Source organism: Cryptosporidium bovis (genome assembly GCF_009768925.1).
Source record: "Cryptosporidium bovis isolate 45015 chromosome Unknown contig_66, whole genome shotgun sequence".
In the NCBI taxonomy this organism is placed as follows: domain Eukaryota; phylum Apicomplexa; class Conoidasida; order Eucoccidiorida; family Cryptosporidiidae; genus Cryptosporidium; species Cryptosporidium bovis.
In genome coordinates this window covers 30,813-48,416 of record NW_027125005.1, presented here as the reverse complement: position 1 = coordinate 48,416, position 17,604 = coordinate 30,813, and the positions used below count along the sequence as shown (strand labels likewise).

The window sequence follows — 17,604 nt, the reverse complement described above, 5'->3', positions numbered from 1 at the left end:
TTCTTTAAATATTTTTTAAAGCCTTTAATTTAATTATTCATCGAGTTATTAATATTTGAAAGTCTATCGAAAAGTAGGGAATGTATAGGGTCCTTCTTAATTCCAACTAAACTGGCAACTTCAACGTTAATTTGATCTCCAAGTTTTGATTTAAGATTGTGATATACCATTTCAACAAGTTTCCTGGATGATTCTAATAAAGTTGGGGAATTAAGACCCTGAGCAAGGTGAAGAAATTCAAGAAATCTTCTAACAGTATCGTTATGTTGATCGGTAGACTCAAGGCTTTCCAGCGTATAAAGGCATTTAATACCGCATATTGCAAATATATCAATTAGTGAACTTAAAAGTTGGATAAATGACTTTAGGGTAATCATCTCTGGAAGACAACAAGATTCAGAAATTGGTGATATCTTTGCAACACCTTTAAATTCAACAATATTTTTATTTAAAGATGCCAGTTTAACGTCACTTAGAAATTCATTGCCGGTTGGTGATGATGGTCGAATCCCCTGTAGATTAAGAGCAAGTGGAAGAAGTGGGTCTCCTTTCCCTGTATCAATAATTGTAAAAACCGAATAACAGTGGTTGGGAACATCTTCCAATAGTTGTAAAATGGGTCTCCCTAAGTCCATAGCGTCATGGAGAAGTTGAATAAGTAGTTCTCTACCCTTAAATTCAATAGGAAGACTTGAGTCCGTAATAAATGTATCAATAATACTTCTAATTGAGTTTAATAGGAGGGCGCAACATCTTTGATGGAATATAGATGGTACTTGTGCAGGAAGGTGGTTATCCAGGTAATATATATTTAATGTTTCTATTTTATGTCCTGCAGAAGTCTTTTCCAATAGAGAAACAGGTTTGAATAAATCAAACGACTCTGTTATACCGCGTCCCAAAGAAATAACTGATATGTTTCTTATTGTTCTTAATGCTTTTCTTAATGTCTCTACCAAATGTGAGTTGAATTCGTTAAAATTTAAAGCTAATGCAGATCTAACCAAATCTACAGTTAAATTAAATTCTTCTAACATTGCCAATTGCGAAACATATTTTGAATCGGATAAAACAAATTGAACCCTTGTATCAATTAATTGCATAAGCTTATAAATAGATTTCCTAATTTGTAAATTATCCCTTAAAAATATTCCTCTACCTTCAAAAATTGACATTTTATTTTTTGTTTCAAATGAATCATTATTATTATTATCTGTATCTTTTAATAAGTTCGATGATTTACTGTTAATATTAAGCCAAGTCAAAGAATTGATACTCTTCTCTCCAAACGAATAATCAACAATAGTATTGTTCTTATTATTACCTTCACTATATTCCTGTTTATGTTTGTATATATCTTCTGATCGACTTATTTCAGTTCCTGATATAGGATAATTATTACTTTCAAATCCTAAATTGTAATTTTTCAATTTAGCAATTGAATTAAATATTTTTGTTATTATAAAAATAATATTGCACCAAATTATATGCATTGGATTTCTTATTATTTTAGAATTACCATACCCAATATTAACATATGTCACAAGCCTCATATAAAGATTGTTATTTAAGGATTCAAATGACCCTTTGTTTAGATATTCTCCATGAACACTATAATCAAGATATTTGTGTTTGACGGTTTTAGACGATTCAAAGCCGTTCGTATTCAAAAAAACAGAAGTAAATTCTCTTGATATTATTTGAGCAAGTATATTGCTTTTAAGAATAGATATACAACCTTTTGTTGTAGATGATAATGAAACGAGGCAACTTAATATTGTGTTAAGTAGTGATATGTGAGCAATTTCATCCCAAATCAAAAATGGAACCTTTGGGGGTTTTAATAATTCGAACGAATTATTAATTGAATTTTCTTCTTTTAAAGAACGTTGTTGAGCAACTACAGGGAGATATTTATTCTTTTCCAATTCAGGATTGTCCATTTGTATCAATGAATTTAGCAAAGGAAGAACCTTAAGAGTTATATCATTATTAAACGTTTCAATGAGAGGATTTGCCTCAATTATTGCATTAATTCTTGTAATTAATGGAACATTCAAAAAGTGTGGATCCATCGCAAAGTCTGAAGACGAATCTCTAAGAATAATTCTTCTGTTTTCTGAGTAAAGTGTTTCAATAATATATGTTGGAATATTTAAACTAGAAATTACCACTGAAATAAGTGAACTTGCAAAAAATGGAGGAAATGATTTGTCTGTTTCAGAATTTTCTTTATTATTAGCGATTCTATGGAGAGTTTTTCCATGCTTGTTATAAAATTGTAAACAAGATGAAACAAGTTCCAAAAGTAAGACAATTGTTGATTCTTTCAATAATGTTGTTTTTGGGTTTTCTGGATCTAAAAGATCAGGTAATTGCTTAATAATTAAAACAACCAGGTGAATAGATGTCATTATATCACATGAAAGATATATTTCAAATTCGTTACATAAGTCTTTATTTGAAATACTCGAAATATTTTGTTTTATTTTTGAATTTTCTAGGATGGACTTCAAGGCCCATATATTGCAAAAAGAAACGGGAATTTTGCTTTTGAAACTAGGTTTATTCACCAGATTTTTGTTTAAAATATTATATTCGGATGAGTCATAATTTAAAATTCTTTTCAATGAATTTATTATAAATTTACACAGTTGTTCTAAGATTAACAATGAAAATTTTTTAAAGTTATCTCTTTGAGTTTTATCAGAGTATTTAGATAATGGACTAAAGTATGTAAGATTTCCAATAATAAATCCTAATTCGTTGTTTTTAATCCCACAATTATCATCAATAATATTGTTTTTCGGTTTAGAATTCGAATAGTCAAATTTAGTTCCTAAATTTGGTACTTGATCTTGCCATAAAGGAGAAAGACAAACTGTTGAGCTATTTGGTGAAACAAGAGAAATATCCAAAACAGGTTCATCATCTTTAATTTCAGCATTATCTTCCTTTTGATGTTTAATTTGATTTTTAATAATTATTGATGTTTTAATCATTTCAACTCTTCCAAGAATTAACTTAATACTAGAAAGAAGGTCAAATGTCATTAAATCAGTACAAGTAGAGAAAATGATAGTCATTAATAAATTAGGATAGTAATTATTAACTTTTTTATCACCATAATATTGATATTCTTGAGTTAAATTTACACAATGTGAGAGAAAACCAAGTTTAGTGTTATCAAAAGTAGTTGAGATATGTAGAATTCTTGATTCTGAGATATTCTTCCTTGAATTGACTATTATTACAGGAAGAGCGGATTTAAGATAGAATAAGAGTTGATTGTAACTTGCAAGAAGATACATAAATGACTCAATAAAACTTCTCCTAATGTTATCATTTCTTGTATCTTGATATATTTTTAAAGAAAAATTTAGAAACTCTTCAAGACTCATTTCTCCATGTGGAACTGAAATGAAAGCTGCTGTATAGCATGTAAGTAGTATCAATAATGAATACAGGTCAATTTCATAATTATGACCCCATTGCCTTGTTTTATATATAAATGAAGAATTTCTTACAACCAATAGACTTGGTAAATTATTTGAAAAATCGTTCATTATATTTGCTTCTGAGAAATTGTTATTCCTGGAATTAATTAATGATTGCTTATTAATTATTTGTTCTGATCCATTACCGAATATATCAATTTCTAAATTTTTTGAGAAGCTGTTCTCAAAATGAGATTCTTTTTTCTCGTATATTATAGTTTTAGGCGAGAGATGTTGCTTTGGTGCAAGAAGCTGTCCAGACTCCCATACCATTTCTAATGAAGCAAGTTGTGAAGTATTGTTATTATCAATAGAAACAGATTCTATTGTTTGATTATTAATTTCAAAAGAGTTCTGATTATTTTCGTTATTGTTTAACATACTTTCTTTGAATTTTTGAGTTTTGTAAATATTGAACTCTGTCAAATCGTGAATAGTTTCATTTGATATTATTAATTGAGAAAATTTGAGATATCTTTCGTAATAGTACTTGATTACAAATTGCTCCAATGAATTTCTTGGGCCCTTTTCATGTAAATTAATATTTGTACCTTCTGAATTTTCATTTTTACTTAATTTGTATCTTTTCTTATGGTTAAAATTGGATTCATTATTGTCCAATACACAATACTCTATTGGTATAGATAGTTCTTGATCTATTATTGAAAAGTGGTCGCTTGATTCCATAAATTTATCCAATAGATAATTATACGTCTGTTTCGAATGCAATATTTCATGTATCAAGTTATCAGAGAGTAAAAATTGTATGAATTCAAATAACTCCTGATTTTTCAAAATAAATGGAAGTTCATCTGAATCCTTAGAACTTAGATAAGTTGTTATCCCTATAATTCTTGAAATAACGTGGTAAACGCATGTTATTGAAGAGGAAAGTGTAGTAATCATATTTAAAACAATATGTTGATTTATATCTGAATTTGATTTGTTTAATTTTACTTTAAAAATGACGTTCAAAAACTTAACGGCGTTTTTTGTCGTTGTTACGATTATTTTTAAGAATGAATTAGATAATGTATTATTAGAAGCAAGTTTTTCTATTTGTGAATCGAAAATTTCTTTAATCAATAAATTTCTTGACCTAGAATCCTCAAGTAATTGAGTTAATAAATTGAATATATTTGGAATTAGCGTAATAATAAAATTCAATTTTTCAATTAAAGAATACTCTTTGTCACATTCAGTATCAATGTCATTTTTAATCAAATAATTCTCAATTAAAATATTAACATTTTCAAGTATTTTTGAAAGAACTAAACATATAAGTCTAACTCTACTATTGGCAAAATATTTTGATTCATTATCACTTGAAATTGAAGAGTTAATTGTAATATATTTTTTACAAATGTTAATCATCGATGTTGAATTCTCATGATTAAAACTACCTGTTGAACAAACGATTATTGAAGGATGAGAAGTTGCGATCAAAATAAGAAGCTCAATCACTGAATGAACCATAGAAAGTGAGTATTTTTCCTTAATAGTTATTTTATCATTTTTAGGATTAAAAATCTGTAAAAATTGGAATATAGGAGCCAGTAGAATAAAATCCAGCTCTTGAAAAAGGATTCTGTTCAATATTGGAAAAAGTTTAGTATTTGTTAAATAGAGCAAAAAATCTTGTTGAATTGAATTAATAGATATGGGTGGCTTGAGTATTTGTTCCAAAATAAGATCAATGTTGTCTTTCTTATTAATATTATGATAATCAGTTTCTGCTGAAAGAGCATAGCACAATGATGAAAGTAATCTAGATGCAAGTAAAGGTGCTTTGAAAGGGAAAGTCGAAGGCGTGTAGCTGAGTATTGTAACTAATAAAGACTTAATTACATTCATTTGTGGTTTTTTTTGTTGATATAATTTATTCACTTTGTCATATATATGTTGAGCAACTAAATCAGAATCTGACCATGTAAATTTAGGTTCGTCAAGTGTAATATTAAAATCATTATTCCGACTATTAATATTATGAATTCCTGCAGAGCTAGATGTTGTTGAAGATGAAAGAATCCATCGTAAAAGTGAAGTTCGAAATGTTTTAAGTAAAATAGAATTTGTATCAGATACAGAATTAAATATAATATATAAAATTTCCAAAACCTTAGATACTATTTGTTGCGAAACGATTACATCAGGTAAACAAAATAATTCACCTAAATTATCTGGAACTGAAAAATAACAATCTAATGGCTGAAATAACAAACGATCCATAAATATTCTTTGTGAATTTGATTGTTGCATATGCATTGCCAAACAATAAGAGGTAGATTCATTTTTTGTCATTGACTGGGAAACAATTGAATTTGAAAGAAGAAGAACCCATTGAGAAGAATTAGACGAGTCTTTTAATTCTGAGTTAACAGCATTTACCAAATTGTCTTGCCTATTTAAGTAATGTGAAATATATGTAGATTTTTTTATTGCGCGAGAATTTATTTCATATTCACAAGATAAAAGGGAAAGCAAAGTTGGAATAAGGCCTGTTTCAATCAAATGCTTTAAAAGAGTAACTATTAATGACTGATAATTTGAAGAAGTGATGAAAGAAATATTTGGGATAATGTCTTTAAGTGTAGTTATTCCACTCCCACCATTACTTGCTATATTAATTTGATTGTTAATTACGTAATATTTAGAATTATTTCCAGTACTTCTCATATTTTCTTTTACATTATTATTAATTGTTTTCTCCATTTCATCATATACTTCATCTTTCTCAAAATCACCAATAAGTGTAATTGAATTCATTGAATCTAAAAGGAGTGAAAATGTATTTATTGATGCAAGTAAAAGTAAGTTTCTTTCACTATCAATTCTGAATTGCCAACTTTGTATCCTAGATAAAACTGAATGGATTGTAAAATTAGATATTCTGCTAAAAAGTCCAAATGAGTCTTTTTTACTTTCTAATGATGTAGATTGAAATGAAAGACTGTCATTTAAAAGAAGTTGTAAATCTTTTTGAATCCTTAAAACCGAAGGATTTGTTATTTTATTCTTGTTTTGAATGCTAGGGATTACACTGTTCAATATTATTTTTCCATGTCTATCCCATCCAAAACCCCAAAATAAAACAGGGCAATATTCTAGTAATTTACCAATAAATTGAAGAACTTGATTTGAAATAGGGTATGATTTAAGTTGCTTTTCAACTACTTCAATAGTCTTTGTTACAAGATTAAAGAATTCATCAATATCAAATCCTTGGATACCTTTTAATAAAGATGTATATGGACCCCCATTCTCATTTCCAATTAAAATGTTAATATCTCCAGATATTCCTGTTTCAGAATTGAAAACAGTAGAATTCGAAAGAAGAAGTGGAACTAACCAATACATTGGTATTGACATATTTTCACCTACTTTCATCCAAGGAGGTTGCAAAACAAAGGGATCTTCTTCGTTTTGTGAAGATGATTTATGCAAATTACTTGTTATATTATCTGTTCCAAGTCTTGAAAAATTGTAATTTAGTGCATCTTCTATAGAAAGCAGATTTATAGGTTTCATTGTGATGTTTAAAATATGTATTAACCTTGGTAATGCGTAAAAAATATGTGTAAGAAATTCATCACTATTCTCATTTGAAATTAAAGAGTTAAAGCCTCTCAATGTTTGTAGCAATTTTATTGTAAGCATTCCAAATCTTGCAGATGAAGATGAGTAAGATCTTGAACTATGAAAATTTGGAACCAGAGCATTCCAATTTGATATTTCTTGTTCTAGTACAAAAACAAATGAACGATTGAAAGAAACTAGTTTGTATATTAACTCAGATAGAGAAACAAACATTTCTAACAGCTTTTTATTGGTAATGTTTCCTTTTTTCTGATAAAAAGAAAGGCTGATTGCATCCCAAATAAGGAGAAGGATTTTTAACAAAGAAGGGATAGGTGAAAGAAGATCTTGAGAAGATAATCCTATATTTGATGTCCCAGGGTTAGTATTTATATTTGTTCCAGAAATAACTCCAATATTATTACAAAATTGAATAGTAAATGGATCTAAATCACCAAGTTTAATTTCACTTGAATTTTTAGGTAAATCTGAAGGCTGTGATATATTATTAATGTCCAAATATGGCGTAATTTTTGTTTTTTTATTTGGAGAAAGTAGATCAAGATGTTTGGGCTCGTTTATATGAAAATAAGGAGGCATTTCACTCTCAGGAAAGTCATATGTCAAACCATATGGAGAAGTTGACCAGAGAGGATAAGAAAATGATGTCTCAGAATTTTCCAGCAAAAGGGATTTTAAGGGAACTCTCTGTGAAACACCTGTTGAAAGCACTCTAAGTGGTGTCATACATTTTCTTGCACTTGGGAATCCAACAGATAATGGAGTAACATCATCTAACTTTACGTCCAAAAATTCCAATATACAACCCTCAAGTGTACCTGATAGTGAAGACTGTGAAAAGGACGACCCTGATGTAAAATTTGGAACCTCGATACTAGAAGCTTCAACATGTAATGGAAACTCTAAGGCTACTTTTCCTTTCCTTATTGTTTCTGGGTTCCAATCATTAATTCGAAGAGGAGTAAGGCTCAATGAATTCAAATATGGAGGAAAATTTATGAACTTTATTGAACTCCTTATGAACTCCATGAATAATTTTAAGGCTTGTTTTGCCATTTCCATATCCATTTTCGATGATTTTGATACCAAATTAAAATCAGGTAACAAACTACTTAAAAGATCAACAAATTCGACAATTCCATAAGGGAAGAAAGAAGTGTACATTTCAAGAATAATATGAACACCTATTTGACGGAAATAGTCACCTCTCCAACATTCACGAAAAACTAATCTTGGCTCTTTTCTCAAGAGTTTGCTTAAAGTTCTAGTTATTTTGGCAGTGAAAGGAAGTACATTAAGGGAAAATGTTGAAATAGTATTTCGAATGAGTCCATAAACAATATAATGTTGATAGTATGTTCCAAAAGATTCACCAAGAAGTGTTTTTTCACCTTTATTTGTGGTATTATTATCTTCGAGTGAATCAAATTTAACTAGAACACATTGTTTAACTGGGTTTTGGCTGCTTAAAGATGTTAACATATTTTCTAAAGAATCTGCAAAAGCTGATGATTCAAAAAATGTACTCCTGCTTATTATTGGGACTAATAGTGTATCGCTGTTTGGAGTTTGTGCAACAATAGAAGCGTATGCAAATATGAATCCTGGTAATAATGGTTTTACAATCTTTGCATGGACTAGGATAAGATTACCCCTAACGAATCTTTGTTGATTTCTATTATTTGAAGAACTAATAGCTTTAACTGGAGTATTAAAATCATTGTTCAGAGTATTCTCTGTTTTTATTTTTTGAATTATTTCTCCAGGATCATTTGAAGAAAGGGACTCTAAAAATGTTATAACGATATTAATTAAGAAACTGAGATCTTCATTTTCGGTTGTTATAGATTTTGGCGACAGTGAAAGGACTAAGGAACAAGCCAAAAGAATACCATTAGTTGATGTTTGTCTCAGTTGATCCATTATAATTGATGAATGAGCTAAAGCATTATCACAATAAGATAGTGTATTAATTTTAATCCCATTTTTATCAGAATATAAAGTATATAAGCTTCCTAGAAAACAATGTGACTGTAACTTCGATAGAATAACTTTACATCTGTTCATAGACGTAGTTCTTAGGAGTGAAGAATCATCATTTTTGTTTATTTCTAATATAATTGGGTTACTTTCGTTTTTGTTATTATTCGAATTTACAATGGATAAGTTTAGTGATTGAAGAATAACAAGTATTGTATGTAAAATATTTGATTCTAGAAGCATTCTATAATAACATTGTACTAAAGGATTACCAAATATCTTTTCTATAATAGGGTCATCAAACTCAATGAATTCTGAATCAACTAATCTAGAGTACCACTTCCATAGTTCATCTAAGATATTAAATTCATTATCAGTCCATATCACTCCATTAAAACAAATGTTCCTTATACAACTACCAAAACTTAAATTATCTGTTTCGAAAGTTGCATGATCATACATAAACTTAATTGAATCCAGCAGAGCAATTTGATCTCTTAATATAAAATCATAGATCTTACTTAAAAATTCTTCATCTAAGAAGTGGTAGTTGCATTTTGATTTATTCTCGCTGTAACTGCAACTTTCAATATTAGTAAATTTGACTATTAATCCACTATCACTTAAATGATTGTACCCATTAAGTATTCTTTTTGCACTTTCTCTATTAATTCTAAAACATACCTCCAGAGCCTTCAAAACGTCATCACCTTCAAAAATGTCTTTTTTGTTTGTACCTGCAGCTGGAATATAATTACATAAACTATATTCATTAAGTCTTGATTTAATTAAATTAGGAATTTTGACATTAATAATATCTTCAAACTCAATTAAGGTATTGGCGTTACCGTTGTTTAATTTATCTCGTATGTATAATTGATAAGACAGCAAAGATCTGCTGCAACTTTCCAGCAAGATCTCCGATCTGTCTTTATTCATTTTAATATTACCTCAGAGAAATAAATTGAAAACTTGTAATTATCAATTTAAATATGAATTATCTGGTCGGTTTTTATTCTTATCGATCAAAATTGCAAAAATATATATTTATTGGTATCAAACAAATAAAACCAAAATATATTGAAATGTGAATATTCTTTCCCAAATAAGATGATAAAATTATATTCCTTATTACTTAATATTAACATACATTTACTACGATGAATTTATTCTTATATTTGGTGGCATCACCGTCTTTAAATTTATCAATAAACAAAGAAAAGAACTCAAATTATATGTTTCAACATTAAAATCAATAGTAAAAGACAAAAATAATAAAATTATTTCATTATTTCTTACTTTTATATAACTTTTTGAATTTGTTTACTAGTTTTATTTTCAGCTATTTATTTTCGACTTGCAGATAGTACAAATACAATACATTTAGAGCAAATTGGCGCCGTTTATTTTCCCACTTTAAATGGCTTGTTAAACTGGGAATATTAGTGTGTGATAAGTATAGAGGAAAAAAATAAATTGTTTGATGTTATTATTTTTACTTTAGTGGTTGTTAAATATTTGCTAAACAACTAGATTTTTATTTTAAGATATTGGTAGCTTCAGAATGTTTACACCTGTATATTCACTTAAATGAAATTCATTCTTGTGTTTGTCATTTTTTTAATTTTTTGTTTACAACAATTTAATTAATTTTTTCAATAATTGATATACTTGAACATTGTTTGATCTAGCTAATGAATATTTTGCGTTCTATTTTCTTGACTCTTATCGCAATAATCGTGCATCTTTTCATCTCTAGGAGTGAATATGTTTGTTAGAATTGGCATTCTAATTTTAATCATATTAATTTCTTCAAGAATGTTAAATAGTTGCGGAATTCTTTTTCTGTAATCAAAAACAAATTCGCAAATCCAAACCAAAAAGTTAGTAAATGGGGTTATAGCTTGATGAAGAGGATATTTATATTTATGGTCCTTATTTAAAAGTTTGTTGTCAGAAAAGATAACAACAGAGTTAAAAACAAATGCAATAATACGAACGTTTGTTAAGAAAATATCCAATTTAAGTTTGTATAATTTACTTAAATTATACGTTTCTTTTCCTATTATTGTGTCATTAATATAATCTTTTTCAATGGTTGAAAAGTCAAATGTGCTTTGCTGAAGTTTAAAACCATTGTACAAAGCATTAGAAACAATTCTGTAGTAAAAGTTATTAAAAATGCTATTGCAATATTGAGGAAGAATGTTATGAGACTCTTGTGAAGATTCAAAGATACTTTGGGTATTATCAAAGTCTAATTTATCAGTTATATCACTAAAACAAAAATTATTCTTCGAGATAAATTCAGGTAAATCATCCATTGAAATGTAAGTTTTTCTAACTTTTAAAAGGATGTCTACCATACTTGTTGATTCAAAATAGTTACAAAGTACCAGTATAAATGAAAATGTATGATATTGAAGCTGCAAACTTGTGACATAAAAATCTTGTTTCAGTTCTATTTTATAGTTCTTTGTGTACCAATTTGGAAAATCTGGGGAAATTATATCCATTAAACTTTCAATTATTGTACTCTGGTCGTCAATTAGTTTTGTATTTAAAATCACTACAAATTTTTTAAGTAAATCAGTATTATAAAAGGAAACAACAATTCTCTCAAAAATTTTAAGTATTTTAATTCTAAGCTCATTTATTTTAATAGATTCTTTACCATTTTTCTTGATCATTATTTTTGAGGACAGTATTGCCTGAATCAACGGGAAAAAAGTATTAAAGATAAATTTAGAACAAAACAGATAATTTTCTGACATTCTTAAATCTGACTTGTAATTATAACTTAGGTTATCTAAAGTGATGAACATATTTTCGATAAAGCTCAAGGCTTCAAATACAATTGCACTTTTTTGATGATAACTATTATCTTTTTCTTTTAAAATATCTTCACCTATGCTTGTATCAATATAGTTTATCACCATATCAATCAATTTTTTATTATCTATTTCCAAATCATCTTGATCCATATTATAGAAAAGTCTTTTAAATGTAGAACACAAATTGATTAGTGCGCATGACTCTTTTTTATCTGTTAAAGAAATATAGAATAAATAAACACTATTAGGAACTGTAATTAATAATTCAGAAGCAACTTTAAATGCCAAAGCACCATGATTAATACAATTATTACAATTTTCAAGTTTGAAGTACTTATTTAGCAATTCAAATAAATTTGATAGTTTCATACTATCAACAATATTATTTAATGCAGTATTTAAAAAATAATCACCTTTTGTTAATAAACATATTATTTTTTCTGTCTTTTCATCATTTAAGTGTAAAAATGACTCTTGTTTAAAATCAATAATAATTTTTTTAATATCAAATTCATCAGGCAAAAGTAAATTTTCGTCGCATTTATTAGGTATGTTATTATTTATGTTTGCTTCAGATGATATATTATCAACCAATATATGCATTGACATAGATTCTATTATTAATACTATAAAAAACGATTCAGTATAGTTTTGGGGTTCTCATATATTAAAATTTAAATATTTACAAAGATAAATATAGAAATAACACCAAATATTTCAAGTTCGTTACACTTGCATTCATATTAATATTTCACTTGTTACTGCCGCTTCGATATATCACATAAATTAAAAGTGTATACAAATTAGTTGCACTTTTTCTTTTTAAAGTATAAAAATGAACATATATGGATATAAATGATTTGAAAAAAAGAAGTAAGAGTATGGGAGTAGTTCACTTATTAAATAATGACATCAAGTACGACAGTTAAAGAAATATTAAAAAAGCTAAATATAGAATTAAAAGATCAAGTTAAAAAAATCCTTGAGCCATTGAAGGATGACAAAGATTATTACTCTTTAAAATTTCTGAAATTATTATTCTCATCTAACTTAGATTCAATTATAAAAAAGGGAAGTTTCCCTTTAGATGTACATAAATTAAATATTGAGCCTTTAAAAGGCGTCCATTTAGTGCAACTTCTAGAGGCAGAAGACATAGCGACTTCAAAGGGGAAAGAAAGATTTTATTTCAATTCAAAGATTGAGAAGGTTAAAAATATTAACATTAATACTCCTGGACCAAAAAGAATGCTAAAACTTGTATTTACTGATGGGGAAACAATATTTGTAGCTATGGAATTTCGTAAAATGCCAGAGTTGGATGAATTTGTCGATTATTGGTGCAGTTTAAAGGATAAGTTAATAGATAAGGAATATTCTGAGATAGAGAGTATTCAAATTTTAGCTCTTTTATCTGGAGAACCTATAATTAGAAGAGGGATTGTAATGTTGTTGCCTGGAATGTTGACTTTTATTAAGTTAAAGACCGAAATAATAGAAAAAATAAAAAATGGTGCGAATAATTTCGATTTTAATGATGATAATAAAAAAAAAGTAATACTTGTCAGTAATAAACCAATAAAAAATAGGAAAAAGAATGTAAAGGTAGTGGCAAATGACAGTATTGATATTAGATCTTACACTAATTTTAATTTAACTCGATCAGAATCAAATTTAATTACTAATGTTAACAATAAACCGTCAAACTCTTATTTTGAAACTGAATTTGAAACACTTAATTATGATAAAGAGAATTCAAACTACCCGAAGGATAGTGTTACAAGCGATACAGCTAATTTTACTAGCAATAGTATAGATTCCCCATCACAATCCTCTGTTGTCTTAGTGGATGAATACGAATATGAAAATGATATTACTCAAAATGAGGAAAATTTAGTTTGTAAAAGTATGAGTAAATTAGAATCTGAAATAGAAGAAATGGAATTAACTGAAGCTGAAAATAAATCTCATAATTTTAGTAGTGAAGAAAATTCCAGAGAGGAATTATTCGAAGATTTTCAGGGTATTTATAATGAATATGGCTACATTGATGAATTTGAAACATTTGAGGAAAGAATGATTAGAGACGCAATAGAAAATGATTTTGTGCCATTAATAGATAAAAATGAGAATTTTTTAGTTGAAGATAACGAAATGGAGAATTCCAGTGAAGGTGACACAAATGGAGTGCTTTATTGCAATAATGGAATATCTAATGAAAATGAAGAAATAATATGGGTTGAAGGTGCAGTATTAACTTCAGAATTGTCTTCAGAAAATGAAATAATTCTTGAACTTGGAATTCATTACCCTAAATCCTTTCCAACACCGTGGAATGAATTAATAAATGAACAAGTATTTTTAAATCTAGAGCTTGCTAAAAAAATATTATGTGTATATGATAATGAAGAAAATAACAAAAATAGGTTAATTGCTGATATGTTACTAGCTTATGTTCGTTTTGTACAAGGTACCATATGTTTAAAGCTTGTAGATTCTGAATCAATAATAAAAGACAAAAAAACTAAAAAATCTAAGGTTTACTTTGTAGGATTGATCCCTTTTTCAAATGATTCTGATTATATCTTAAATTATTTAAATACTTTAGAAAGAAACGAGTTAGTAAATGATTAATATAAATTATTATGAGTAATATCTATATGAAAACATAGCAAAAAGATTGTGTTTTAACAATTAGTATTAGTAATTAAAAAACAATTATTATATTTAAAGTGAGAATATTCAATAAAGTGAATTATTGTGAAAAATCATACTAAAAAATTATAGATCTACAGGTATATAATTCACTTGGAGTACTTTTTAAATATTAAAGAAAATAATATATTGAATATATATAGTGTACTTATTTATTCACTTTTTTTTACTGTTATGGCTTAATTTGGAATATTCACAAAAATTCTGATTTGTCCATTTTTGTTTACAGCTATAAATGTGTGAGTGTTTTTCTCTGTATTATTAATGGTAAATTTTGGATAATTAAATTGAGAAGAATTCCTGGAGTTTAACTTGAAATACCTGATTATTTTCTTTGTAAAAGAAGAGGGGGCCAGTATCATTGATGTCAATGAAGAATCGAAGGCTTTAAACGAATCCACACATTGTTTAGTAGGCCCTCTTCTAATATTTAATCTATCTTGCCTAAAATTAAATTGATTATTATTATTCGAATTTTTATCATATAAAGAATAGCCTGAATATCTTGCAGAAAATGAATTTAAATGAAAGTTCTGATTTTCATCTCGAAGATTCCAAAGACAAATATATCCATTTTCAGACCCACATACAACGAATTTTTCGTCATTTGATATTTGAGCAGAAAGAAGAATTTCCTTGTTAATATGACCTTTGAATTTAATAAAAGTAGAAAGATCACTAAAATTAAAAAGCCTTATTCTACTATCATTTGTAGTAACCAATACACTTTTATTATCCTCTTTCCAACTTATACCAGTTACTTTTCTACCTTTGGCGGATTTCCCCCTTCTGTTCCTACAATCTACATCACATCTGTATTTAAGAGTTCTGGAATCATAAAAAGCAACTCCACCATCTTTAAATCCACAAGCAAGATATTTTCCATTTGGAGAAACAGATAACGCAGTAAGAAGATCTTGTACCCTAATTGTTTCAATTACTTTAGATCGATATTTAACGAGACTATTATTTAATATTATTGATGAAAAGTGCTCACCTACAAAATCAACACTGGTCTTTTTATTATTTTCAAACTCTGGTATTAATCTTATAATTTGAACAGAAGCATCTAAAGACCCAATGAATATAATATTTTTTTGCATTGGATGAAAAGAAACGGAGGTAGGCCAATCAGAACAATTAATTATAGCACAAGGTTCCTTATTTCCGGCCTCCCACAATTTAACTGTTCTATCCATACTACTAGATAAAAATCTATGACTTTTTTCATCAGAATCCCACTGTAAGGAAATGATAGCGTTACTATGAGCATCTAAAATTAGATCTTCCTTTTCATTAAATATTGGCTCAGCATTTATACTAAGATTATATAAATCCTCTTCTCTGAATTTCCACTGTCTAATATGCCCATCTTGACTTCCTAAAATAAGCCATAAACCATTTGGACTCATTGATATTTTAATTATTTGAGTTGTCAGTGAAAGATAAATTTCCCTTATTAGCCAGATAACTCCAACATCATTATCTCTAATTCTCCTTGTTTTATTACTTATTTGATATCTTGTTGGAATTCTCATAGGCAAATTACGTTGTTTAAAACTCCTTCTTGATTCCTGATTATTACTGGAAACCAAATTTCTACTTAAGCTTTTTTCATTTTTCTTGTAAAACAGGCTATTTCTTTCAATTGATTTTTTCCTATTTTCTGAAGAATTGATTATTCTTCCAAAACTGTTCACAAGATTTGAATTAAAAGATCCGGATGAATAGTTACTTTTTTTAAATACTCCTCTAAGAATATATTTCATTGTATTTGAACCAATAAAATTTGAGCTACTATTTTCGCTTCTATTATTTCTTAAAAATTTCAAATAAGGGCGTATTTTATCAGCTGAAGCAATGCTTAACCATTTTTTTACTCTTGTGTAATCTTGAGTTGATTTTTTGTCTATTTCAGTTTTAGTTGAGGGACTATCTAACCTATTGATTTGTTTACAATAAGTTGACTTATTTGATAATACTGATTCGATTGGTTTTTTTAATTCTTTATTATTCACTGGAGTTTCTGTTGAGTATATTACATCTTTATGATAATCAATATCTTTATCAGTGTCACTTTCTACAATCTCATCAATAATGTCTGAATATTCTTCCGAGACCTTTTCGGGCCAATTGAGTTCATTTAGATTAACATCATAATTATCGTCAGTTGTCTCTTTATTTTGCCATCCATTTTCTTCATCAATAGAAAAAATGGAATAATTATCAAATTCATAATCTATTGAAATATTTTCATCAAATGAATCTATTTCTGAGCTAATGGAATTATTATCATTATTTAAATTATTTGTATGATCTTTTAAACTACCTATATCTAAACCAATGTAGTTATAGTCATTCAGATTATTTTTTTCATCAGATAATTGACAAGAATAATTTATTTCCTTGAAAGAGTTACTTTTCGTTTTCTCAATATCGACAGTATTTTTAAAATCAAAAGAATTGTTGTTGCTTAATTTATTGTAATCATAAAATATTGATTCCTTTTTTATTAATTCGTTATTATTAATTTTTATTTTATCACCTGATAATGTTCTTTCGTTACTCTCTTCGTCAGTAAAGGTTGTTTCAATAATAGAAAAAGTGTCTTTATGAAAAACATTTCTGATTATTTTTTCTGATTCTAGAATTGAAGATTTAATAATACTACTTAAATCATTGTATTCGAAATCGCAACACTTTTTTGTTTCGAGTTTGCCATTGTCACCTTTTTCTAATTTATTTTCATAAATATTAATGTTTTTATCACCTATCAAATATTCAAATGTGGGGAGTTGAAATATTCCGGATTCATCTTTATTTAATTCATCTACTGACATTTTAAATATGCTTTTTTCACTCAATTAATATTTAACTTAAAAAAAATCATTTTGTAAATTATTATCGAACAAATTAGAAAATTTACTTCATATACTAAAGATGAAATATTACTTGTGGTATTACCAAGAGAATTAAAAAAT

At 27.5% G+C, this 17,604-nt stretch overlaps 4 protein-coding genes across 4 annotated transcripts; 1 reads left to right on the top strand and 3 right to left on the bottom strand.

Annotated features, from left to right (window-relative positions):
- Positions 1-29: 29 nt before the first annotated feature.
- On the bottom strand, positions 30-10,013 carry FG379_003290 (very large low complexity; the record flags this gene model as incomplete). Its single annotated transcript, XM_067328722.1, has 1 exon — positions 30-10,013. The coding sequence occupies one exon, from the start codon at positions 10,011-10,013 to the stop codon at positions 30-32; it is 9,984 nt and encodes a 3,327-aa protein (XP_067185089.1).
- Positions 10,014-10,765: 752 nt separating this feature from the next.
- Positions 10,766-12,517, bottom strand: FG379_003288 (uncharacterized protein; the record flags this gene model as incomplete). The annotated part of the gene is made up of 1 exon (XM_067328720.1): positions 10,766-12,517. The coding sequence occupies one exon, from the start codon at positions 12,515-12,517 to the stop codon at positions 10,766-10,768; it is 1,752 nt and encodes a 583-aa protein (XP_067185087.1).
- A 297-nt stretch (positions 12,518-12,814) lies between these two features.
- On the top strand, positions 12,815-14,542 carry FG379_003287 (uncharacterized protein; the record flags this gene model as incomplete). Its single annotated transcript, XM_067328719.1, has 1 exon — positions 12,815-14,542. One exon carries the CDS (start codon positions 12,815-12,817, stop codon positions 14,540-14,542), a length of 1,728 nt encoding a protein of 575 aa, XP_067185086.1.
- Positions 14,543-14,802: 260 nt separating this feature from the next.
- FG379_003286 (uncharacterized protein) lies at positions 14,803-17,463 on the bottom strand (the record flags this gene model as incomplete). Its single annotated transcript, XM_067328718.1, has 1 exon — positions 14,803-17,463. One exon carries the CDS (start codon positions 17,461-17,463, stop codon positions 14,803-14,805), a length of 2,661 nt encoding a protein of 886 aa, XP_067185085.1.
- Positions 17,464-17,604: the final 141 nt, after the last annotated feature.